The 25,872-nt window shown below is 44.1% G+C and overlaps 1 protein-coding gene across 1 annotated transcript in view; it reads left to right on the forward strand.

Annotated features, from left to right (window-relative positions):
- Window positions 1–25,247, forward strand: part of SLC27A2 (solute carrier family 27 member 2) — a 471,878-nt gene extending 446,631 nt beyond the window's left edge. The window contains exon 10 of the mRNA XM_078684751.1: window positions 24,947–25,247. Within this exon, the coding sequence (XP_078540877.1) occupies window positions 24,947–25,123 (177 nt within the window). The 3' untranslated portion in view covers window positions 25,124–25,247. The remainder of the gene's footprint in view (window positions 1–24,946) is intronic.
- Window positions 25,248–25,872: the final 625 nt, after the last annotated feature.

Here is a 25,872-nt window from a genome sequence, read left to right on the forward strand (position 1 = left end):
GCAGTCTGTGGAGCAGCCATATTGGTAAACCGGTAGCAGTAGCAACCAACCAGTCCCAGAAATGATCTGATGTAGTTCTTGTCCACAGGACGTGGAAAGTCTCATATTGCCTTCACCTTGTCAACCTAGGAACTAATCCTTCCCTCTTGGACTTAGTACCCCAGGTACCGGATGGAGTTGGCGGCTAGGGTACATTTTTCTGGGTTCACTGTGAGGCCTGCTTTCCTAAATGTCATGAACACCATCTCCAGGTGATGGATATGCTGTTCCCAGGAAGAACTGTAGATGACTATATCATTCAAATAGGCCGCAGCATAGTGAGGATGGGTACGCATGAGTAAGTCCATTAGTAGTTGGAAGGTAGAGGGTGCCCCATGCAGGCCAAACGTTAGGACTCTGAAATGGTATAAACCTGATGGGATGGATAAGGCTGTTTTCTGTCTGGTATTTAGGGTCAACCAGATTTGCCAATAACCCTTGGTAAGATTGAGGTTAGTGAGATAGGCAGCAGTACTCAGGTTTTCTATCAGCTCGTCCCCCCTGAGCAAAGGGTAGGTGTGGAACTTTGATTTGCTATTCAGTTGGTGGAAATCAATACAAAACCTTATGGACCTATAAGGTTTTGGGACGAGAACCATCGGGGAACACCGGGTGCTGCTGGATGGCTCAATGATCCCTTCTTTCAATGTGTTGGCCACCTCTTCTTTCATTGCTCCATCTGGCTTCGGATATCCTGTTGGGTAGTAATCAGATTATTTACATTTACCTTCTGTGATGATGTCATGCTGTACCAAAGTGGTCCGACATGGATATATATGGAACATTTCTCTATCTGTCTATGAGCACCTGAATGTGTTCTTTCTGTGTGGTATCAAGACAGGGACATAACTATATTGAACCCTCTATTAGGGTCTGCTCCTTAGGCACAAAGGAAATCTCCAGAGGTTGAGAAACTGTTACAAACGGAGCCGGTTGGGCCTCCCTACCCTGGACACTGTCTCCCTCCCATTTCTTAAGGGGATAACTGTGGTATATCTGTCCTTTTGTTTCACAATAGAGCACCACCAGTTTATAAGTCACAGGTGTGGCCTGTGAGACCACTACATATGGTCCCTGCCATCTTGCAAGTTACTTATTTTCTGAGGATGGCTAAGCACTAAAGCCTTCTCCCCCACTCGTAGCTTCCTGATCTTCGTGTTTTAATCACACCCTGACTTTGGTTTCTCCTGGACTTTCTCCATATCTAGTCTGACATATTCCCACAGAGTACAGGACTTTTCTTGCAAGCTGGCAGCATATTCTAGCATCCAGAGTCCCTCATCTTCTTCCTCTTCCCACCGGTCTGCTGCCACATCTATTGGGGTCCTGAGCTGTCTACCAAAGTCTAGTTTGAAGGGGCTGTACCCTGTGGAGGATTGGGCGTGTGTGCCTATAGCAAACAATACACGAGGCATCTTTCTGTCCGAGACCCCCCTGTATCTGAGACAAGTTTCTTTAAGGTGGTTTTAATAGTGTAATTATATCGCTCAACGAGACTGCTGGTGCAGAAGCATTTTTAAATTAATTAAATTCAACCCGTGACTTGCAATTAAAGTCTTCGGCTCCCCACCAAATTCATCTCCTCTGCAATGGATCTTTGCCACCGTTTAGAATGAAACATCAAGCAAAGACATTTCAATAGACAGCATCAATTTAGTCATTTAATTGGGTAAATAACGAGAGTCTAGGATCAGTTAAAAAACTTTTATTTTAGAGTTTAGTATTTTTTTTGTCTTTTTATTAAAATTAGTAAATCAGATACATTCATTTACAGAAATATCAAGAAAAGACATGGTTAGAGTCAACCAAAAGAATTACATCATGTTCCATATATGAAATGAATCCCTTTTCTACTCTAAACAGAATTGAACCTATCAGAACCCATTAAAATTCCTTTAAAAAAAGAGCAAGATGTAAAGGAGCATTGAAATAGCATCAATTTGATGTTCAACTTCTCGTGAAGAGTAGTTCTAGAACCTCATCTGAGTCTCTTCACTCAAATTAGCATCAGCAAACAGTTGCAGTGCCAGTCATTCAAATTCAGCTAAGAAATTAGTTACAGCAGTAGCCATAACCATCAAAAGAAAAATAAATGTACCCACCAAATAGATCATAGAAATCACCGTCCACAGTAGCTCACAGCAAATAGGGCAAAAAGGGAAATAGAATGGTTGCCAAGGATGGCCAGAACTGGACCAGACTGACCTACTCCTCTAACTAGGAACACGTATATTGTAACACATAAACATGTAACCATACGAGCTGGTGTTAGGTCATCTTAAGTAAATGAGGAAGGATTATTCGAGGGTCTGCTTCTTCTTCCTTTATTCCCAAGGAAACCAGGTGAAGACGGCAAAGTGGCATCTGAAAGTGTCAATTTAGTTGCTAAACGGTTATGTGTGTTAGCTGCCTTCTGCATTCCCACGAGAATCCTGCAGTATAAACTGTTGGCTATTCAGTATCCCACTGGGTGACAATGAACTATTCTTGAAGCATAAACATTCCTGTTGCATTGCAAGGATATTAAGTCATGTGAAGATCACGTCTTCATGTAAGCATTATTGTTTAAAAGGCTGCTCAGTATTCAGAATTGTGAATATGTGGCAGCTAGGAAACTATCTAAATACAATGGGAACATGACATCACTGATGATATCCCATTCACTGACCTATAGAACTACTGACCCACACACTCACTTATACAGCCACTCACACAACCACTAATACATACAGTCACAGTGCCATTTACATCACATATATTAGAAACAGTATAATCAATTAGTAGTACAAAAAGAATAGTAATTTAACTTATGTAGTAGCTTAGTATATATTTTTAACTCTCAGAAACATTCACAAAGACACACTCACTGGATAATATCAGCAATGATTAGACCCTGGGGCGCTAAGAGGGTTTAGCATTTGGGTAGGTATATGTCAGATCATGCACTGGTGTCACTTCTTCTCGGCTGGGGGTGCACATACTGGTTGGCTCTGGTGTATGCCTTCAGACCTACTGTCTGATGAGGTCTGTAAAGAGATGCTTCGAGAGGCACTTAAGACATATCTAGACGGTAACTGAGGATTGAATGGACCATGTACTACGGAATGGGAGGCTCCTAAGGCTTTCCTGTGGTGCTAATGTATTGGAATGACTTGTGGGGTCAAACAACAGCTTATCACAGACATCAACGCTCATTACTGGCTGCTGAAGGTGTGCATGCAGAAGAAACATGCTCTGCTGCCATTAGAGGGGAGATGTTGCAGATCCAAATGGGCTGTGGGTGTCTCTTGAAACACATACCCTTACCTCCTACCGTGGACGATTACATCAGGAAGTGGATAAGTCTGGGCAGCTGTTAGCCTGGATATTATGACACGAACAGGAGATTCCACCTATCTTGCAGATTCACGACCCAGGGGGTCAGGTGTTGACTCTGACAGCCTTGGTATCACCCTTTTATAGTGTATACAGAGAGACTGGGTATTGTTGTCCCGATAGGGAGGAGAGAATTTTACGAGTGGTGGTGCTGCAGTGAGTGGCTCCTAACGATGCCGTGACCTTGACGAAGAACTTACTCAGGAGGAATTGAGAGCTGTGCTTCGAGGTCTGAATAGATCTAAGGCCCCTGGGGGTGACGACTTCCCTGCAGAATGTTTTTTTTTTTTTGTTTTTTTTTTTTATCAGGCATATCCCGATGTGCTTGGGAAAAATGTATTACATATTTTACAAAGGCACTGGTCTTGGTGCCTTGCCCCATCCTTTGCCTAATGTTGAAACCGGGCGGAGACCCTGAAGACCCCTCATCATACAGGCCCATCACTATGATTAACAAAGATGTAAAAATCCTTTGTTAGTTGTTGGCAAAATGATTACAGGGGGTTATTCGTACTCTGGTCCATGAGGATCAGTGTGGATTTATACCCGCTCGCAGCACAACCTTTAACTTGTGGCTTCTGATGCACGTATTACATGAGACCACGGAGTCGGATGAGGACCTTGCCCTTGTGTCATTAGACATTGAGAAGGCATTCAATACTGTTGTGGGAGGAGCTATCTCATGAAAGTACTTCAGCCCAGTCTTCCGGGGGTGGAAACAAATGTTATACACTCAGCCTGTTGCCCTTGTTAAGGTGAGGGTAGAGGTTTCTGAGGCTTGGTCGATTGAGCAGGAAACCCAGCAGGGATGCCCCCTCTCTCCACTGTTATTTGCCTTAGCCCTAAAGCCTACGGCCATCCTGCTATGCGAGGAACTGAGAGAATGAGGCATACACATCAGTGAGGCGACCCATGTAATTTCTCCTTATGCCGACCACACGTTGATATATGTTTGATCTCCGACTGACGCGATGCCGGTGTTCATGCAGCACTTGGAGGACTCAGGACTTGTGTCTAGCCTGTGTGTCAATCTGAAGAAGCTGCTGCAGTTTCCTCTGGGCCTGCCGACCCTGCTGCCGCAGAATCAATTGCCAGACTTGGGTATCCAGTGGGAACCTCAGGTATTCCGATATTTTGGCATTATGGTCACTAGGACAGCGGCGGAACATCGGCACACTAATGTAGACCGCCTGGTGGGGGGTCTCACTAAATCAGTAGCGTTTTGGAATATGCTACCATTGTCAGTCATGTGGAGGGTGGCAGTGGCAAAGATGGTCTTCCTTCCTTGATGCTAATACTTAGTACAAAATGCACTTTTTCCTCTGCAGGAGCCCGTTTTTGGACCCTAGACAGTCTCCTTATCTCATTGGTATGGACGGGGAAACACAGTGTGGTTGTCCTTGAAGTCTTGAAGAGGGATATGGAAGAGGGTGGCTTGGCGATCCCGGATATTCATCTGTATAGCTATGCGGCGCATCTCCAACATGCTGCCCGGTGGCCTATAGATGGCAACAACTGGGAGAAGCAGCTTCTCCAGGGCATCCTGGAGGGGGATACGTTGCCACATCTTCTAATGAGGGAGGGCTGGGTGGATGGACCAGTACTCAGGGGGTAACACAGGCCCCTGCAGCCACCATGTTGCGGGGGCCCCCAGTACTCAGGGGCGTAACACAGGCCCCTGCAGCCATCACGTTGCGGAGGCCCCCCGCGCTGGAGGGGCCCCCTCACTTATCACTCATCATGAATGAATGGTGCACAGTGCGCACGCAATGCCCGGCGGCCCGGCCTCTTAATAAATTAAATGGTGTGCAAGGCATACACGCCTGGGGCCCCTACGGCCCGGGAACTCAGAGGCTCATCAATGGTGATCATTAATTATTAATAATTGGTGCGTGTGCACGCTTGGATGTTCTCAGAGGCTCGTCCACGGCCCCGCATTCTTCATTCATAAAATGGTGGTGCGCAACAACTTCTGCGTACACGGCAGCGCGCGGGTCGCTAGCCGGACCCCTGAGCCTCTTAATTAAATGGTGTGCGGCCCAGCCGGGGCCACCTCTGAGGCTCTTTATAAGTAAATGGGGAGTTTTTTCCGTCCGTATCGCGTCTGTGCGTTCTCCAGGTTGGGTGTGGGCAGGGCTGGTGAGGTGACCAATGCCCTGATTGCATTTGCCATGATAATGACATGCGCATTGAGCGGGCTCGCAATTAAAAGTGCGCCTGAGACACACTGGTGTGGCATCCAAAGACCCAGCCACGCTCCTACTATGCAGGACTGTCCGAAGACCGAAGTCTGTCACCGGCCATAAATAATTTGAATGAATTTATTACTAGCCCCCCCCCCCCAGCCCCTGGCTGGCTAGCCTTGCCCTGCCCCTACCTTGCCTTCTGCTGCCTGCCTGGCCGGCCTGCCTCACACCTACCTCTCTGAAGCTGCAGCCTACAGGCCAGGCCCAGGCTCAGTCCTCAGGCCAGGTGAGTCTACTCTGCGTCGGAGCCTAGTCTTCCACATGGGTGATTTGACCTTCCTCCCCAGCCTCACTTCATTTTTAGAGCATTCCAAATGTGTACACTACAGCCACAATAATTAATTTTATTAAAAGATACCCATAACAGACTTTATATCCCTTTCAACTACAAAATAATGTTGATAATACAGTGCTTTTATTGACCTACTTAAAAAAATTATTCCAATTGAAAAATAGGTTTCTTTTGACTACATTTCTATAAAAACCGTCCAGAAAGCTAATGAAAACGAAGTTTTAATTCTATAGCACTCTACGCTGCCAATAACAGATGGTAATGAATTAAATATAAAATATGTGCATATTTTACATAGTATTCCTTTTAATGACCAATGTTCAGTTTTTAATTTTACCTGCTTGTGCAAGGCAACGCAAATTATTATAAATTGTAGAATAAGCAAGCGGAAGTAAAACCTGCATGTTTAAAATGTATAAAAATAGCAATCTTTTAGAATGGGTGGTTTGTACTTTACTGTCAAACTATGCACAATGTAGCTAAATGGCGGGAAAAACAACGTAACCCATAGCCTCTTATCTGTTTAATACCTACATATAAAACATTGTGTCTTGAGAAATCGCACTCTGTTACGAGGGAACCAATGGCCATAGATTTGTTTACGAAAAATGAAGCAGCAACTAAAACGGCGAGAACATAGACTAATACGACATTCCTTGTTAGGAAATGATTTTCATGTAATTTAAATGCATATGCATGAATATGTAATACATGAACCTCCAGTGGAAATTCCTCTTGACTAAAGTAGACATAGCCTCCCATTCACATACAGCCTTCTAAAACCCCTTTCCACTGCCATGTTATCAATTACCTATTCTATTTCTGCACTCAGCATTCAAATTGAACGCATATCGATAGTACACACACTTTTGTAGGCAGTCTACGGCAATCCAACCAGACCCATCCTGGTCCTACCTTGCGCATCACCGAGACGTGCTGGAATGCTCCAAAGCACCACCTTTAGGTTAGAGGAGATCTTTGTTAGTTATTCCACCCATTCATACCAGAAGGAAACTTTACACACGCCTCACAACCAAGACGGCTGCTTCCCAACTAGACCTTCTACTTCTCACCTATTTCATTGAATCCATCTGAGGTGTGGACCTTCCTCCCCTGCACACAGCGCTGGGCTGAGATTCTGTTTAGTCCCTGTAATACCAGAGAGTTGCCTGGATTCACCATCCACTGCTATAATTGTGGATCATGCCCTGCAACAGCCAGCCTGTCAGATGGGGGAGAGCCCTTCTAACTACTCTGCAATATAAGCTTCTATATGACAATAACTGGCATTGTTGCTTCGCTTATCGCTCCATTAATTATTCTACGGCACTTTATTCTTGGACTTTGCTCTTCTGGCACTGTATTACATGAAGATTGCACTGTGGTATAGTATTACAGTGCCATATGAGGTTTTATGTCATGTACCCCACATCTACTTCCTCTACAAATTACAAGAAAAGATTTAAAATGGCCACCTTGACAAGACACCCAGAGTACCTCAATGTTGTAGTTTATATGAACATAAAAAGTGGCCCAGCTAAAGCAGACATCATGTTCTTTATGAATCATCCCAAGGAATGACAAGAAACGTACCTGAAAACATTCTGCATCGCTGTTTGGGTCGCTGGTTGCTGGTTGCTGCCATCAGAGAAATTAAGGATTGGAGGACTACAACTCCCAGGGGGGCACGTTGTTAAGCCCACACCTGGCCTGCATCACCCGATCTCCGCGCCTACTTAGCGCCTCGCCGCTCCCGCTCCCGCGGGAGCCACATCGCTGTTTGGGTCGCTGGTTGCTGGTTGCTGCCATCAGAGGAATTAAGGATTGTAGGACTACAACTCCCAGGGGGGCAGGCTGTTAAGCCCACACCTGGCCCGCATCACCCAATCTCCGCACCTACTTATTTATTCAGAGTTTTATATAGTGCGAACAAGATCTTTACAGATATCAGAGCGCTTCACAGAAACAGGGGGTGACGATAGCATGAGGGTGACGCGACATAATATTGGGTGCAAATATAAACTTCAGTAGCATGATCGGATAGCAGTCAAGTTCTAATAGAATGACAGTAAACAATCAGATAGGCGAAAATAAAAGACGATACTGAGTCTTACATACAACTACGATAAAAATCAGGAGAACTTATGCTATAAGTATCTAAAAGTTACAGGGAGCAAGGGGAAGGGGCCTCGATATACAGTAGGCTAACATGAATAGTCTAATAATAGATATTTAGTGAGTAGCATAAAAGGATCGACTGACCATCATGTAATTGTGGCAAACAAGAGGAATAAACAAATCTAGATCATGCAAATATGACATTATTTGACATTAGACAAACATGAAACCAGTAATACCCAAGCGGCACGAAAGTCACTGAAGAACAGACATTAAAGTTCAGGTGAACTTAGCCATGAGGATGGCTTTAACCTCTTTCTTAAAGAAGGCCGTGGAGGAGATAAGCCTGGTTTCGGGAGGGAGTGCGTTCCAGATCCTCGGCGCCATTCCTGAGAAGGAGCGTTTGTATGTTTTTTCCTTCCGGAATCTGCGAGGTTTCAAGAGTAGATTTTTTGAACTTCTATTGGATCTCGATCCTCCTGATATAGTTAGCTTTTGAGTGAGGTAGTTAGGTGCATTGTGGTGTACAGCCGCGTGTGTCATCACAGCAATTTTCAGTTGTATTCTGGCTTCAAAGGGCAGCCATTTCAGAGATTTCAAGTCAGGGGTTATATGAGAGTGTTTTCTTGAGCCCGTAATGAGTCTCGCGGCAGCGTTCAAAGAGGCTCTTAGGGGTGCAGTTGTTGCTAAAGGGAGACCACTGAGGGTCACAATTCCATAGTCTATGCGGGGGATGACGAGGGCTTGTACTGCATTTTGGAAGTCTTTGGCTGCGAGGAAGGGTTTCAACTTTCTCAATGTGTTGATTTGGAAATTAGCTCCTTTCGTTGCTTTGCTAATGTGCTGTTGCATGTTGAGCTTTGCGTCAAGTGTGATACCTAAGGATTTCGCGGAGTCCACGATGGTGGGCCGGACATTGAGAGCTGTTAAGTGGTTGAGCCAAAGTTGGGTGGTGGTAGATTTCGCAGGGGGTGCTATCAAAAGGAACTCAGTTTTCAGAGCATTTAGTTTGAGGTGGTTGTCGGCCAACCACGATTGGGTCTTTGTGAGAGTGTAGTTCAGGAGTTTGATATCATCCGGTGATTGTACCTTTAGGCAGAGTTGAGTGTCATCGGCATACATATGGAAGTGTACATTGGATGCTTGGAGCCAGGAGGCAAGTGGTTCCATGATTAGGTTGAACAGTGTGGGTGAAAGGGAGGATCCTTGTGGAACGCCTAAGTCGACTGGCACAGGCGAGGACAACACATTGTTGATCTTGAACTTCTGAGACCGGTTATGTAGGAAGGAAGTGAACCATTTGAGAACAGTCCCGGATAAACCCATTCTAGTGTGCCGGGAGCCGCATCGCTGTTTGGGTCGCTGGTTTCTGCTTGCTGCCATCAGAGGAATTAAGGATTGGAGGACTACAACTCCCAGGGGGCACGCTGTTAAGCCTACACCTGGCCCGCATCACCCGATCTCCGCGCCTACTTAGCACTTCATTATCCCTGCAGCGCAGGCGCGCGCGGGCGAAGCCCGGGCCAAGGGCGGGCCCGTCTAAGCCCGTCCAAGCACGATCAAGGACGGGACGGGCCACCCCATTAACATCTAGATCTGGAAAAAGGTCAGTGTTTATTTGCTTACATATTGGCTGTCTGTAAAGACCAGAACTCTTGCCAGAAACTGAAGCAAAGGAAAGCCCCCTGAGATACACTGACTAGTTATGGCCACTGCTTCTACAACAGGTGAAAATAGTGGGGAAAATGCTGGCGGGACCTTAATGGGCACACTTGACAATTTTCTTATGCGGGTGTCGTCAGCTTTGGCTAAGGACATCGAGCTGACGGAAAAGAGACTATCACTAGACCCGCTTTTTGATAAGCGGTGGTCAATGGGAAGTCTAGCTACCGCCAAGTCACCTGCCGCCAATGGGGCTGATTCTGAGGACACGTTGGGTTCAATAGAGGAAAATGCTGGCTGTTCTACTTCTGAGCTGGATGGCCATATTGTATCACCTGTACAACACCGGCCTATAGTATCAACGGCTAAGCCTAAGCAAAATACTCCCCTAGATAATTTGTCTACCTTTAGTATCAAGACCAGATCAGCTAGCTTCATGAAAAAGGGCGTAGCACCTCGGACAAAGTGCATGGCACCTAAAAACAAATGTCCTGGGGTGCAAGGCCAAGTAGAAGCTTTGGAAAAAAAGGGAAAAAAGGAAATGATCGAGGGGTCAAAGAGAAAGTCACATCTAGTACCAGAGGCTGCCCCAAATCTCCAAGACCAGTGAGCCCCAAGGAATTGCCCTTGCCAAGCACGGAGGGGGAGTTTATGGAAGAACCGGGCGTCCTGTTTTGGAGGAAGTTAGAAATCACCTTGGAAAAATGGATCCATCCGATATACGAGAGTCTGGACTGTAGTGAGTCCAGACTGGTTTGCCTGGAACTCTCATTGGCATTAGCCCAGAAGACGAGGGGGAATCGGGGGAAAGGCGTTCTCCCCGCGCAGCCAAATCTGGCTGGACAATCTGTGGGGGCTGCAATTCCTAATGATGTACCAAGAGGTAGCAATAGTTTAGTAGAAAAAACACCGAATCCCCCCAGAGTTCTAACTCCCCCACCTAATGCTAAGGGGGTTAGTCAACAGGTTGAGAAAGCTAGGGATAAAAAAGTGGAGAATAGTAAAACAATAGAGCACCATACATTGCGTGGTAATTGTTTAGACCATGTAGTACCTAATTTCTTGTCTGTAGTACTCCCCCCTGAGGCTGCCCCCTACGTAGTAATATTGGCAGGGGTCCCTCCGTTAGAAAAGGGAAAAAGAGAATCACATGTGGAATTAAAAAACAAGTGCATATACTGGCTAAGTGAAAACCGGCCTTTGCCACCACGCACACGTGTAGAAATCCTATCTGTTAGAAGGGTAGATTGGGTGGGAAGAAGTGTAAAGACAGTTGGGGGTGATTGTGTTATTATCAACTCTAGGGACAGGAAGTGTGTTGAGCACATCTGTGACTGGGCGCAAGTAGACCCGAGGTCCCGGATCCAAGCACTCCCACTGACTTATTTCTATATATTAGCGCAGGATCACCATCGGGAAGTTTTCTCATGGAATGAGGCAGGTAGATACCCTGCTACATGGGATTAAGGCTGGACAATAGGTTTTCAGCCCTATCGGGGCTAGAGGATTGCGATTTACGTCAAACACGGGTGGGGTGCTGTAACACGAGCAAAGTAAGATCGTCAAATACACATGCAGAGGGAAGTGAGGAAAAATCGAATGTATGTATAAGCTCAGTAGTATCTGGGAAAAGATAAAAGGTAAATAATGTTACTAATAGTAGCTCCAAGAATTAGAGTAATCTCGATCGTCAGATAACCGAAATTGGGTTAAGCTCCCCACTTCCTATTGCCCCTAGTGTGTCATCGCACTCTAGTATTACCGGAGTCGTGAATGAAATAGATGGGGGGCCTCGCTCTATAGCCAACATGACCTCATTGATATCGTGGAACTTGGCGGGTATGGGACCTAAGTTAATGTCTCCATGCTGGTCTAGCTTCATTGATGAATTCGACATATGCCTCTTCCAAGAGACCTGGTCTGTTGATCCAGTATTTAGATCTGGTTATCTGAATTTGTATGTCCCTGCGGTGAAAGGGGAAAAGGGCCGACCGATGGGGGGCCTGGTGATCTGATTTAAACAGAAGCTAAAGTGCTGTGTTCAATTACTCCCAGCTAGGCATTGCGATGTCATTGCAGTTAGACTTAGCTTCCCGGGTGGTCTAAAGCTTGATATTATTAATGTTTATGCTAGGGGTGTACCGGGTGGAAAAAAGTCAGAAGTGCTAACTGTGCTAGAATCATTGATCGAATCCTTGCCCGAAGGTGTATTGCCGCTAGTTGCGGGTGATTTTAACACAACCTTTGAATCCCTGGGATTGGAAGAACTAAACCTATTGGAACATGAAGACTCTAGATGGGGTGTGCCATAACTCGAGGCCAGCCCAGCAGTTAAATGGACAGAGGCTGCCTTACATTTGAATGGATTTTGTCTGGGTAACCAATTAAGAGCAGCTAATGGTCGGACGCCTTCAGATAGGAAGGCGAAAGAAACTTATGATAATGGTATAAGAAAAAGCAAAATTGATTATCTGCTAGTACACCTGAAGTTATGGAACTCTCTTGTGGATATGGAGGTTAAGACTCGTGTCGAGAGTGACCATAATCCCCCGACAGCTCTGTTTCAACTGGGGCAAGAGGGAATGGTAGTAATGCCTGAAGACCTACTAGCCCCGGAAACATTCCTGGCTAATGACGAGCGCCACCTCAAGTGGAGTACAGTGACTTGTCAACCAGAGTCACTGCAAGCCATAAAAGATAGTATAGATAAGGTGCTTGGTAAAATAGGGCCAAGTGATAGTGAGGGAAAGTATAGCCCTTTTGGGGAAGATCATGCTGACCTCTTTTCCTATCTTAAAACACACTTCTGTAAGCCTTGTACCGCCAAAGTAAAAGCTAGGAAAAAATTAGAAAGGTGGTATAATAAGTCATGTAGGGAAGCCAGGGTCGAGCTGGGCCTAGCGCTTACAGCTAGGAATCAAGCGATAATAAAAGTGGCTTGATCCAACTACCGAAGCACGGTCTGTGGGGCAAAAAGACAATGGGAAGACCAAATGTAGCAGGACCTTAAAGAAGTGTGCAAGTCAAAAAATCAGAAGCTATTTTGGGACACCTACAAATGGGAAGGAGGAGAATGTGCGGAGGGTCCGCAAAATAATGTCCCCCAAAATTCCTGGATAGAATACTTTAAGCCCCAGTATGCCAACACAGATGATAATTTATGCGATGCAGTTCCTGGCTTTAAACTTTACGAAGGTATTGTTTTTAGTTTAGAGGATGTAGATAGAGCCCTGAACTCAGTAACAGAGGGACGTGCCCCAGGGATGGACTGTGTACCCGCGGACCTATTCCTAAGTGATAAGGAGAGGTGGCGAATGTACATCGTCCACCTATCGAATGCCATTGCCCAGGGGAGGGCTGTTCCACAATCATGAAAGGGTGCAGAAATTGTGCCTGTTTATAAAAAAGGGGACAAATCCCTAGCGTGCAACTGTAGGCCCATCAGCCTGATCGATTCCATCCAAAAAATAATGGGTCGTCTGGTTCTGGGTAAGATCCAGGATTGGATGGACAAAGGGGGTATCCTGAGTCCATTGCAAGCAGGCTTTCACCCAAGGACCAGTACGATAGGCCAGGTCTTTCGATTTGTAGTCTTATATTGGCGAACAGTTGTTCTGGAAAAAGGGTTATTATATGCGGTATTTGTTGACCTTAGGGCGGCGTTTGATCTTGTACCGCGAGGTAAACTCTGGCAGGTACTTGATGAGCTAGGAATGGGCCCGGAATTGCTGACCCTTGTTGTCCGTTTACATGAGGACACCTACGCTAGAGTCAGATGGGGCAAACAGGGTGAAGTTACGGAAGCCTTCCCCGTCGAACGGGGAGTGAGACAGGGTTGCGTTTTGGCGCCTACCCTGTTCTCGCTCTTCGTGAACGGGGCGGCAGACTATCTTTCCCTGGTCCATACTGATGCCCCTGTGATGGCCGGAGAGTGCGTCCCGATCCTTATGTTCGCGGACGATACTCTTATATTGTCAAAAACACAGAGTGGACTTCAACTGGCTCTCCAGCGTTTTACGGATTTTTGCCGGCTGCGCGGGCTCGAAATAAACACCGCTAAAACAAAATTTATGGTCCTTACAGAACCAAAATGTCCCAAATCAACTAAGCGATTTAAGGGAAATATATACTTGGATAATTGCCCGCTGGAACAAGTCAATGCCTTTACCTATCTAGGGGTTAATCTCCAGACTGAAAGCAATAAGATCTCTGTTGGGGAGAATGGGCTTGATTGAATTGTGGGATGACCCAAAAAATGCTGTATTCCCATCCAAGAGAGAAATGAAGAGGATATATTGGAATATGGTTAACTCAGAGAAATTTGCTAAGAGTTCTTCATCCCACCTAACAGAGCATTTTCTAGACTTCAAGGCGTACCCAATGTTGGAATCTTATTGGGACGCAATTGAGAAACCCCTAGATCGCAAACTCTATTTCCAATTTAGGGCAGGTACTCTTCCTATTAGTACTTTTACCGCAAGGTGGGCAGATAAGAACGATGATAAATGCCCTAAAGGGACAATAAGGAATCGATTAGTCATTTCTTGTTTTTCTGTCCCGGAAACACGATGAGGCACTGAGAATATTATGTACTGACCCTAGTATCCCAATTGCTGTCGCCATGGCAAAGTATCTAAAGTGGGCATGGGTAATTCGCCTGAAAGCTACTTGTGAAGAGTCTGGGTAGATGGTAACAACATGATGACGGGGCTGCCTCTGTGATGAGTAAAAGATTCAGGGTGCATAATAAGATGTCAACACGTATTGTAAATATACTTTCTATCCGCTACTTTTTTTTAAGTAAAATTCGACATTAAGTCCCTCTAGTTTAATCAGCTTTTAAATAATTTTTAAATATTTATCTAAATGTATCTTAAAATGTTTTATTGTAAAATGCATGTGCTGTGATGCTTTTATGACTTAATTGTCTAATAAAGTTTTGTAATCGGAAAACATTCAATATTACGCAGGTAGGTGGCAAAGATACAGCCATTAATGCAACCAACCAAAAAAAGCTCAACACGAACATTAATTTTCAACCACACATTGATCCAGGCCAAAGACAGAAACCTAAGGAACTTTGAGGAAATGTCCACAACATCGTGCACACCAAAACAAGGCTGGCAACACCTGGGGTACCAGCATCCTCACTCTCAACTACTACATTAAGATAATAAATATCTCAGACCAAACATCATACCAAGATCACAAAATACCACAAAGCAATAGTACAACCTTACCAAGCTTCAATATGTATGACTTTGGTTTAATGTTTTTTTTTGTGATTTCATAAATGTGTGCTGTGAGCTTGTGTCAGTGTGGTTCCTAAGAAATAATTAAAATACTGGAAGTCTTGATATTTTATTTGTAGCATCTAATTAACTAACATTCAATTCCTTAGTACATTTTTCACAAACTGCCAGATCTTAATTTCACCTTAGTGTCCTGGAGCTATGATCAATTTTAAAATTATATTTTCCAGCCAGGCGTAATAATTAATTCATTGGACTAGCGAGGGGGCAGTTCGCGTATGCAACTGTGCCTATGTTGAATTGTGATAGCGGTAGCAGGCACATGCATTCCAGTGAAAACAGCAGGAATAAGAAGCAAGTGGCTTTAAGGGGTTTGTGTGCTGGCAGCTAGGTTTGAACAGCCCCTATGGTAAGGAAGGCCTACCTCTCCAGCTGGCTTTAGAGGACCATGTGAGGGTTTGAAAACTGGATTGACAGACATCTCAGGAATGCATCTGCTCTTCTTGGGAAGAAACTCTTGAGTTCAAAGGGGGTGTTAGCTTTGGGGGAATTCTGTCATATCTAATTCTTCCCAGAATTGCATGTGAGATTTCGAGTGTTGGAAAGCAAATCTCACAAAACTTAAGTGACCTCATACTATGATAAAAGAGATATGCGTTTGCTGGGAAATTATATTAGTAATAGCTAGTGTTCCAGATACATTGGGAGGATTGCCACTTAATAGACTCTGTACACCTCTTTCTCACCGTTCATGACTTGATGAATGGAAGTATGCAGATTAACTTTCTCGGTTGACAGTGAAACATATTTGGAATTTGTCAGACCAAACACTACAAATGTTTTCCTGGAAAAGATGTGGCTGTTTACAGACTGTCCTCTAAACATCGCCTCACACACATTGAGCCTAGTTTCACTTAGAGGATCGCTTTGCCTACTGGAAACTGTTTGCCATGAATTCTGTGACTTCGAAATATCCCTGTGAATTTCCAGAGGTATCTATGCTTGAGGCCCAGTTAATCCATAGAATTGGAATCTTGAAGTGAACTGTGCCCAGTTGTGTGGAGGTGAACTCTTCCCATGGGAGCTATTATCCCGTGTTTGACAATATTTCTTTAAATGCACATGGTCTGAAAGAAAGAGCAGTATTGTTCCCTCATTTTAATTGTTATTCATTATGTATCTCTCAGAGTCTGCAATAAATGTGTGGTTCTTTTAGCCACGTTTGGGCATATTTTCAGGTTGGTCCCCTTTGGGTGTTATTCACTTTATCTTTATTTTTTAAAGGTTTCCCATTAGATTTACCCGAGCCCCACTATACAGTATCCAAATGTGTCCTGATTAAAATGTATGGAATGCACATTTTACATTTTCATGATTTTAGCTATTTTTTTTCTCCTTTATTTTTAGGTTTAAATATTTTTAGTAAATTGTATACATGAACATCACAAATAAGAATTGTCCCTGTTCCTCCCTTCTGCTCCCTCAAAAAAGAGAAAGCCCATTAGCTAGAAAGTCCACTCCATGACATTGTGCTCACTTTATATGAAATAAGGGTATCTATCCACTTCCTATAAGGTAGCTTTCCCCTCAGCATCGAGCTGCCTTCTGCCCCCTATGGGTTACCTATCGGCTGACTTATGTGTTCAGGGCAATTTCCTGCACTTTTTCCGCCACACACGCTCTTCTCATTCATAAGACTTTCAAGCCTCTAATCTGCCTCTATTAATTTCAGACAGTGCTCTAAATTAAAAATCAACATTACATGTCAGGGATATGGGCACTCCAAACACCCACAAAGCGCCAAGGGTTAATATGCCTGCTACAAAAAATGTGGACCATGCAGATCTCAGAACTGAGTGTGAGTAAACTATGAGTAGAGCTATAAAACATGAAATGTTTGTCAGAAAGGTGTTATAGAGAGATGAGGTGCATTGTTGGTGAGTGGTAGTGAGGGAATTCATGGAAAAGGAGGAGGGAGGATGCGGGAAAAAAGACTGTCAGATGCCAACCAGAGACGTTTTGAGGCATGGGCAAAGTGGGCTACGGCCCAGGGTCCCAGACTTTCAGGTGCCCCCTGATAAAACCAGCTCTGTTCTGTAGAGTCTTGCCCTGATGACATTAAATGATTCTTGAACAGTTTGTTTTAAATTCCTTCGCTTTTTTCAATATTTGTGATGTGTGGTTCGAGCAGGTCGGCATGGCGTCGTTGTCTCAACATCCTGTGATACTGGGGTTTGGGGAAAAATCATTAATCGCCCTGTGCCTAACAAAAAAGTATGTTGTTCTTTCCAGTGAGTCCCTGTGTATTTCGTTCCATCGTGGGATTTGCAAACTCACTATTAACAGTGTTAGTGAGTTTGCAAAGTCCATGATGAAATGAACCTAAATACTTTTTTGTTAACCGCATCAACGCGGTGCAGATTTCCGCGGTGCGCTGACCGCAAACGGAAACCTATGGGTTCATGACGAGCTCAGCTCGTCATGAGCGTACGAGAGGTGTACCTCATGACGAGCTGAGCTCGTCATGATCGTCGAAGGGGTTAACACACTATTTGAAGTGCTTCGAAAAGTGTTAATGTTTACATAGCGGGAACGTGACCCAAAAGTATTATAGCAGCTGGCTTTAAATGAGCACGCCAGTCAGTTCTTGACTTTGTGTGTATGAGGACTGGAGGGAGGACACTGACTGGTACCGATTGTGTCCTCGGTGTGTACTGACTGGCGCGCTCACGTAAAGCCTGCCGCGCTAATACTTTCGGATCGCGTACCCGCTATATAAAGATTAACACTTTTTGAACTGCAGTGATTGCTTCTCTAAATTTTGTCTACAGAAAGTGAACAATAGGTTAATCATAATATTTCTTCTTGAATGTTTCTGTTTAGTTGTTTGTTTAGTTGTTTGCAGTTTAAATTTAAAAAATCTGTGAGGTTCTCTGCATTGCGTCTTGAAGTCTGTTATGAAGCTCTGTGGTTATACTGAATAAGCAGCTACCATGTTGTTGTTATATGACATGCCTTTATTAATGTAATAACTGCACTTTCACAATTGCTTTATTAACCTTCTTGCTTCTCACATTTGCTTGAAAATGCACCATTTACCCACTCTTTTTTCAAAATGTTCTCGCCATGGTGCTCTCCCTCACAACATTTACGCCTCACCATTTTCAAATGTCCCCAGCCACCACTGGTTATCAGTCGAGTTTATATGGAATTCCATGTTTGGGTTAGGCTTTCAAAGTTTCATGTTTGTGTCCATTAATGTCAATTCTAATTCTGACCCTTCATAGTTATTTTTCAGCCATAGGCAGTTCCTGAGACATTAGGACCACTCTTTAGCATTGTTCAGATTGCTGCCGTTCCTGAGACAATATGATCGCTCCTTGGCAGTGTTTTTATTGCTGCAGTTCCTGAGACAATAGGATCGCTCCTTGGCATCATTCTGATTGCTGCCTCCGTTAAATAATCTGCTTTTTACATTATTGTTACAAATGGCATAGCTTATATGTTAAGAGGGTTTCCCACTTTCTCATTAGAACTTTGAGAAAGACAATTTGGAGGTATTTCATTTAAATGTTGGAGGTTTCAAATCGAAATATGCCAGATATTTGGGCGGTGGGGCAAAGTGGTAGATGGTGGGCTGGGCCACCGGGGGGGGGGGCTCCATGTGTTTTGCAAGGGGGCCCCCTCAAGTTTTGTTACTCCACTGCCAGTTCTCTATTTAATTCAACACACCGCAGATATATGGGAAACAGCAGTAAAAAAGATACTACGCAGAGCCTCCTTTGACAGGGAGTTACCCATATGGGACTTGGAGCATTTCTGCTCTATTAACCAGGATATGTCCATTGACAGATGGAGAGCGGGCAGTTGTCATTCGGAGGGAGACCTATACCTGGGGGAAATGTTTATCACCTTCCAGGTGGTCCAGGATATGTTTGAAGTGGGCCAGGGACAATTACTACAATTTGCTAAATTTGACAATAACGTGAAAGAACTCTGGTGTATGTATACATCTCATTTAGCTCTTCTATAGGGCTCTCCATGAGGACCAGACAAACCAGAACTAAAAGTCGTTTCAAATGTCTCCATTTCAACTGCTTACACCACACCCACATGACACCAGCTAGGCTCAATTGTATTGACACTAATATGAGGGCGTGTTGTACACGCTATGGAGAGGGGGATCCATGTTTCTACATCTTGCTTAACACTGTGTGGAAGTCTATAGATTCTTGGAGGTGGTGGTGCCCTGCGTCTCTATGGCAGTGGGTATTGTCTTCCCTATGACCCCTGGTGTCTGTCTGCTGAGGGGGATCAAACGGCCAAAGGGTCGCAGAATTTCATATAAGCTCTTTCAATTGGCATTGCTACTCGCAAAGCGGACGATAGCGATGGGATGGATGTGTTCAAGAGTCTCAAGCGAGGTCTTATGGGTAAAAGATGTGTTGGGATGGGGTATTACTGAGAAACAACATATGAAACTCTCTCGTACGGATAACAAGGTTGCTGAGGATTTGGAGGCCGGAGGGGTGATGTTGGACTCCATTAATGGATACAATACTGTGGATCCGGACTCAGATCAAGGGGACCTGGACTAAAGGGGAAATCGAACCATAGCTAATACAAGTGAGCTTATATTGTCAAGTGTGTTTGTTGGAGCCATACTCTTTATATATTTAGCATTATGTCTTGACCGCTTGAAAGATTGCTCCACTGAATTGCGCCTGAAGTTTTTGATTGTGATAATGGCACATGTTACCATGCACATTATGTTGTTTTGTAATATGAAAAATGCACAAAAGGTTTAGAAAAATAAAAAGAAAAAGAATGTCCTTATGAGCAATGTAGCATATGCAGAGTACATAAAGCGCCTTTTGGAGGAATTCACAAGGTCTATGGTATTAGGATAAAAGAAAGATTCAGCTTAGGAGAGAACATGTCTAAATGCCTTACATGCATTTATCAGATTTTTTGTGGAATAAACTGAAAAATTACATTACGTTAAATGCAAAAACATCAAATCATTTTGTAGTAGTGAATAGTACACTTTAATCATTGATATCACATGAAAATAGCTTATGTTAGGAATGGCCTACTGATGTCCAATTGTGGGTAGGTCCAGCGCTGTGGAAGAACGGTAATTGAGCTGTTTCTCCCTCGCCAATGAGCGAGTACATTTGACGTCACAGTTGGGGTCTAATGCACATCCCCTTCAGATGTGAGGTGATGTAGGTGTGCTCCAGAAGGTAGAAAAAATAAATTCTACATTTTTCATTTACACTCAGGAGTACGACACGAGTTCAGATTGCGGGTGAAAAGATCTCTCAGTTACATTTTTTTGACCGTCCCCACTAGAATAGATGAGGATCCCCCGGTCCTGAAGAAATGCCATAAATCCTACTGGACTACTTGCCATCTCCACTCCACACATATCACCTTGAGCTGTAGTAGGTATAAATCTCCTCGGCAGCCATAACTTTTTACAGTCGGTTGTTTTTATTTGTAGCAGAGGAACCCTGTGAATAAAATTGTTTTACGAATCCAATCGTTATTTTTATACTCATTTTTTGCTTCCCACTTCTACTCATTACACATAAGCCCTCACATCACTTCTTAGCTTCATTGCAGCAACCAGAGAAGACATCCGGCAAAGAGCCCCTTTGTGCGGCCCATTAGGCATTGCAGTGCTGGCCCAACAAGGAGCTGGCCTATGATGATGCATGACACCCTTTGGGGTGTGAGAGGGCCCTTGCTCCTAATTCGAGAGACTCCACTTACAGTACCCCTTCCATATCTGGAACACCTATCTTTCCACCCTTTTCATTCCCTTACACGCCCACCTTAGAAACTGCATACCTCTGTTCATTCCAGAAATGGCCTATTATCCAACATTTCATCAACATTCGAATTACCTAAATTATTCTTAAAAATCATTGCATTCAAATATTTTCTTATTTTCTATAAATCTTGTGATCTTTACTATACTGGCTGAAAATTTCAGCTTCAAATCTACTTTTAGCGAAGATTTGCACCACATTCTGTTTATGATGCACTAAAAGAAAGGCAACTGAAAATGCTTGACCACGTTTAAACCTGCATGAATCCATCAGTAAAGCTAAAAGAAAAATATTCTCACAAATAATAGTGTCTTTACTGCTTATTAATAACCATTATATTTTGCACATAAATCTCTTTTCTCACATGTCTCAAGCACGCTTTTACTTTGCTGTTACTTCACTTGGCTCTATCCGTTTGTCTCTTCCCTTAACATGTGCAACATAGACTTTCAGGTTTTTGTAACTTAAATCAGTAACTGTATTGTGTACAGCAGAAACAAATGTTCTGTGTCATCAATATGCACTAATGAGAAACAAGCAAGCGCAAAATAGGTCAGCCCAATGTACCAACCCCATTTTGTGAGTCGCTAATCAATTAGCGACTCGTAAAATAGGGTGAGCGGGTCTCTATTAGGACGGAGCGTGCCAAAGGCGTCCCTTCCTAATAGCGACTCCAAAACCTATAAATGAATGTTTTGGGACCGCAATTGCAGTAGTAAAACACTCGCAGTTTACCACCCTTTTCAGAAGGGTGGTAAACCACTTGCAAACTGGAAGGGGGCCCCAGAGGACCCCTTCTCCTTTAGGAATGGATGTGCAAATATTTTTTAAGAAAAGGCAGTGGTCCCAGGGACTACTGCCTGCCGTTAAATAATGAAACTGAAATGTTTCATTTTTTTTTTTTTTTTTTTAAATGCAGCCCGTTTTTTAGGTCTCGCCTGTCGATGCGCATGCGCATCGAGCAAGGCGAGAGTATTGCGAGTTATCCACTCTTTATCCACACTGCAAGGAATCGTGGCGATTCCTTGCAGTGCCCGTGACTTTTAAGGTCAATGCGCATGCGCATTAAGCTTATGCGCATGCGCATTGACCTTAAAAGTCACGGGCGCGTGCATGTCCGTCTTTGTTTACCCGCTCCGCCCCCTCCCGCCGTGTCGCCTTGCCTACTCTCTTCCACAGCCTCCCCCAGCTCCGCCCCCTCACTACTTGATTGCACGGCCGCTAGGCCGTGCCTCCCCTACTCTCCTCCCCCCTCCTCCCCTGCCTGCCTGCCGCTAGCTGAGTCCTAGCGTTGGCTGAACATCCCGTGATTTTGGACAAATCCCTTAATCTTGCTGTGACCTTGTTTCTACTTTCAGCGCGGAGGCTTATTTCTAAACATGTTCACACTCTCGACGTCTGAAACGGGTGAAACAGGACTATGAGATTGCAAGATTTCTGCGAAAATTGGTAGTCTTAAAGAGCTCTGCCGCCCACTTTAAAACACATTCAAGACCTCACTAAGTGAGAGGAGACCCCACTGTTCCTCTACCACGAGGCATCAGACCTTTAAGACCGCAGCGTTCTTTCTGTTCGAGTGAACGCAGACCCTGTACAATACCACTCGTACGAGTCACAACCCAGCCTACTATAATCGCGCATCTTTGTGTGACACGTTCCGTGAATTCCATTCCCCGAATCTGTTGCGAAATACTACAGCCCACACTTTACCCGTGTTGTGACTGACTAGTTTTAATTTATTGCGGTGCCCATTTCATTTACACTATTTTTGTTCTGAAGTGTCTGCCATTTATTGCAGTATTGTACCTCTACCTGCACTTTGTACGCTTCTGAAACCTGCACACATATCACTTTTCCTCCTATAATGTACCGATTGCTACTTCATGTATTTTTGCTGCTCACCATTGTCACTATTCATTCACGCAACTCAACGTTGCCTTCCTTCACCTATAATTTTCTCCTCACGCATCCTTAATGCTCCCATCGAGACGCGCCCCGCCAACCCACTGCAAAGTCCGCGCTACCAAAACCAACAAACAAACTATCACCCCCGCATCGCTCTCCGTACTCTGGCCTCAGCAACCCCCTTCTCCACCCCCACCAGTCCCCTCGGCTAACTTGGTAGAGATGCGGCCCCGCCCGGGCTCCCCCCTCCCAGGACTTCCTCCTCGCATCCCTGCCCCCTCGCGCTGCTTCAACCCCTCCCCTGGCCACGGCACTTTATTAGGGGCCTAACCCGACCATTTGACTGTCATTGTAAGTCTCTTGCTGGAGCTACAGTCCCAACAAAAAATAAGCCTTTCGGCAGTCCGATGTCCCAGCTGCGTCTAGCTTGCTTTCTGTGACCAGACACACGTTTTTTGGCTTTTATTGAGTTATCCCCTCTGCTCTTGAACATTGTAAATCGCACCCTCTCTTCTATGGGTGCTAAGTGCTATATCCTGTATTTTTCTTCTTCATATATGACTTTGTTTCTATCACTGTGCTGCTCTCTGCAAATTTATAAAGCGCTCTGATACCCGTCAAGTTTGCGCTATAAAAAACGATCAAATAAATAAATACTTGCATGAAGTCCGTGTTTTAAATCTAGCGACTGAGATGTATTTTCTATTTTGTTTAGTTCATTTCGTGACAAAAACGTTACGAGTCATTGCCTGTGCGACTTCTTTTAATCTTGCAGAAGCAAGGCTGCACCACGCCACATCTTGTTCCTCTTTTACCCACTCTGACACTGTCCCGGGACCGTCAAAACCAGTTTGCCCAGTTTGGAAAGCTTCACTTCAGTGCTTCTCTCCTCTACCTGCATATCAACACGGTGGTGTGAGGGGGTGTGGTGTCGGGAGAGGTAGGCTGGGGGGAGGAGAGGTGTGTTTGTGACAACTCCCAGGGCTGTGCACAAACGCCTTTCATTTGCTCGGTTACCAACAATCTCATAGCCAGCTACTTAAGTGTCCAGGGAAGGCAACACGCAGGGCCGAAAGCTGCCGTTATTATCCGTAACGACCTCAGAGGGGACCTCTCAACATTACTCACAGAAAACAACTCAGAAGGTGGAGTCATTATACTAAAAGGAAACCGCACAGGCTTTCTGTATACTGTGACTGTGGGAGAATTAGTTAATGTTCCTGCGTTTGAGTTAGAGCTTTTAGATTTGTTTATGGCTTTTTTTCTTTGTAATTCTTTAGCATTGCCTACAGGAAACAAAAATGCTAAAGATTTAAAAAAAAAACCCATAAACAATTCTAAAAGCACTAACTCTAATGCTGCGAGACCTATTGCATTTCCAATGCTTGTCTTTAAGGAAAACGGGCTGCATTTTCTTTTTTTAAAACTGCTTTATTGACAAAGCAGCCCCAGACATGGTGGTCTTCTAACCCTAGCAGGCCACCATCCCTGGGAGTGCCAGCCATTTCCAGTGGGGTCGCAAATTGCAAATCTCATTAATATTCATGAGGCATGCAATTTGCGACCCCATTGGGAATCGCAAACAGTGTCTGAGACACTGTTGTCCATTGGATTTTGCAACTCGTAAATTGCAACTAGCAATTTGTCGCAAATTCCAATGGTCGTACATCTGGCCCTAAGTGATTTACTTTTCTGTCTCTTATGTCCGCAGTGGGAAATAGATAAATATGTTTATATGTTGAGTAGAACTCATTTTACCGCTATAAAATCTTAGCTACAGGAAGTGTTTGTCTCGTCCGACACCCGCATCCCCGCCTGAATCAATCTTTTTTTTCAGTATGTTTGTTAATAATTGCTTTGGTAGTCTGCTGCGTCTTAAGGTTCACATTTGATTCTAAAATGTTATTGCAAACAATGGGTCTGAAATGTAATTGATAAAATAAGTACTTTTCTCCGCGGGAGAAGTTGGTTCGCACTAGGTGCACTCACTTATGCATGCTGCAAAAGAGGGAGGGTAATGGTACCGCCTCTGTGGTGCGAGTGGGTCAGGGTTCGGCAGGGGCGCCACGTCATCGCCATGCGCCAGCGCAGCATGAGGGTTTCGCTTTTGAAGGTAATGATTAGATAGGCTGCTGCTGAAGTACAGGATCAGGATTGTTTTCAAGCTTGTGCCATTTCAAAGCACTGATCATTTTCCATATAATTATTATTATTTTCTAGGATGAACTGGAGATCACAGCAACTTTCAAGCAGCGGAAAGTAACTCTAGTGGCGGAAGGTTTTGACCCATCCGCCATCAAAGACCCACTATATTTCCTAGATGAAAGTGAACGCGTCTACCTCCCAATGACTCAGAGCATTTACGAGTCTATAAAAGCAGGAAAAATAAAACTGTGAGCCTGACCACAGTCGGCGTGCAGCAGACCTCAACAGCTTTAATTTTGGAAGCTATCACAATTTTTTCAATTGTTTACAGAGATGTTTTTCTTTTAATTAAAACAGACAAATTATAAAAATGAAAGACAATATAGTGGGCGCTTTCTGTGTGTTCTCAATTATTTGCCAACATGAGTTGAGTGACCCAGGGGAGACAATTTGTGATGTGGTTTTCACTGGGGATATGCGAGCCAAAAAACAACAACACTTGAGCTTCTGCAAGACAACCATACATATCGAAGGGCCGTGGAACAAATGTTAAATAGAACAATTGCATTGATGTGTGATGTCTCAATACCATTTCACAGAACAAGGGGTATGCTTTAAAAGTTGTTTCCATACGTTTCATCGACCTTTGCACTGTACGTTTCATACTTCCATTAACTGCAGGAAAATGCTTGCATTATTTGTGCGGGCGTTAGGGGGGTGTAAAGAATTAGGATCTCATTGTCAATCTACAATATTGCGAAATATTTTTGAATATGAATGATCTATTTCTTGAATGAAAAGAGTAATAGTAGGTATACATAATTTGCACTGATAATGTACCCTTTCGGCATGGCCAATGGAGTTATGCAACAGGGTTTACTAAATTATACAGCAAGTAAAGACAAGCTGTGTAATGCAGCACTTTCTATGATAGTGTTAGCTCATTTCTTTTGTTATTTTTAGAGTTAACAGTATCTGGACACAGATTTCACTGCATTTAT

This window comes from Lissotriton helveticus, chromosome 3_2 (assembly GCF_964261635.1).
Source record: "Lissotriton helveticus chromosome 3_2, aLisHel1.1, whole genome shotgun sequence".
NCBI lineage: Eukaryota > Metazoa > Chordata > Amphibia > Caudata > Salamandridae > Lissotriton > Lissotriton helveticus.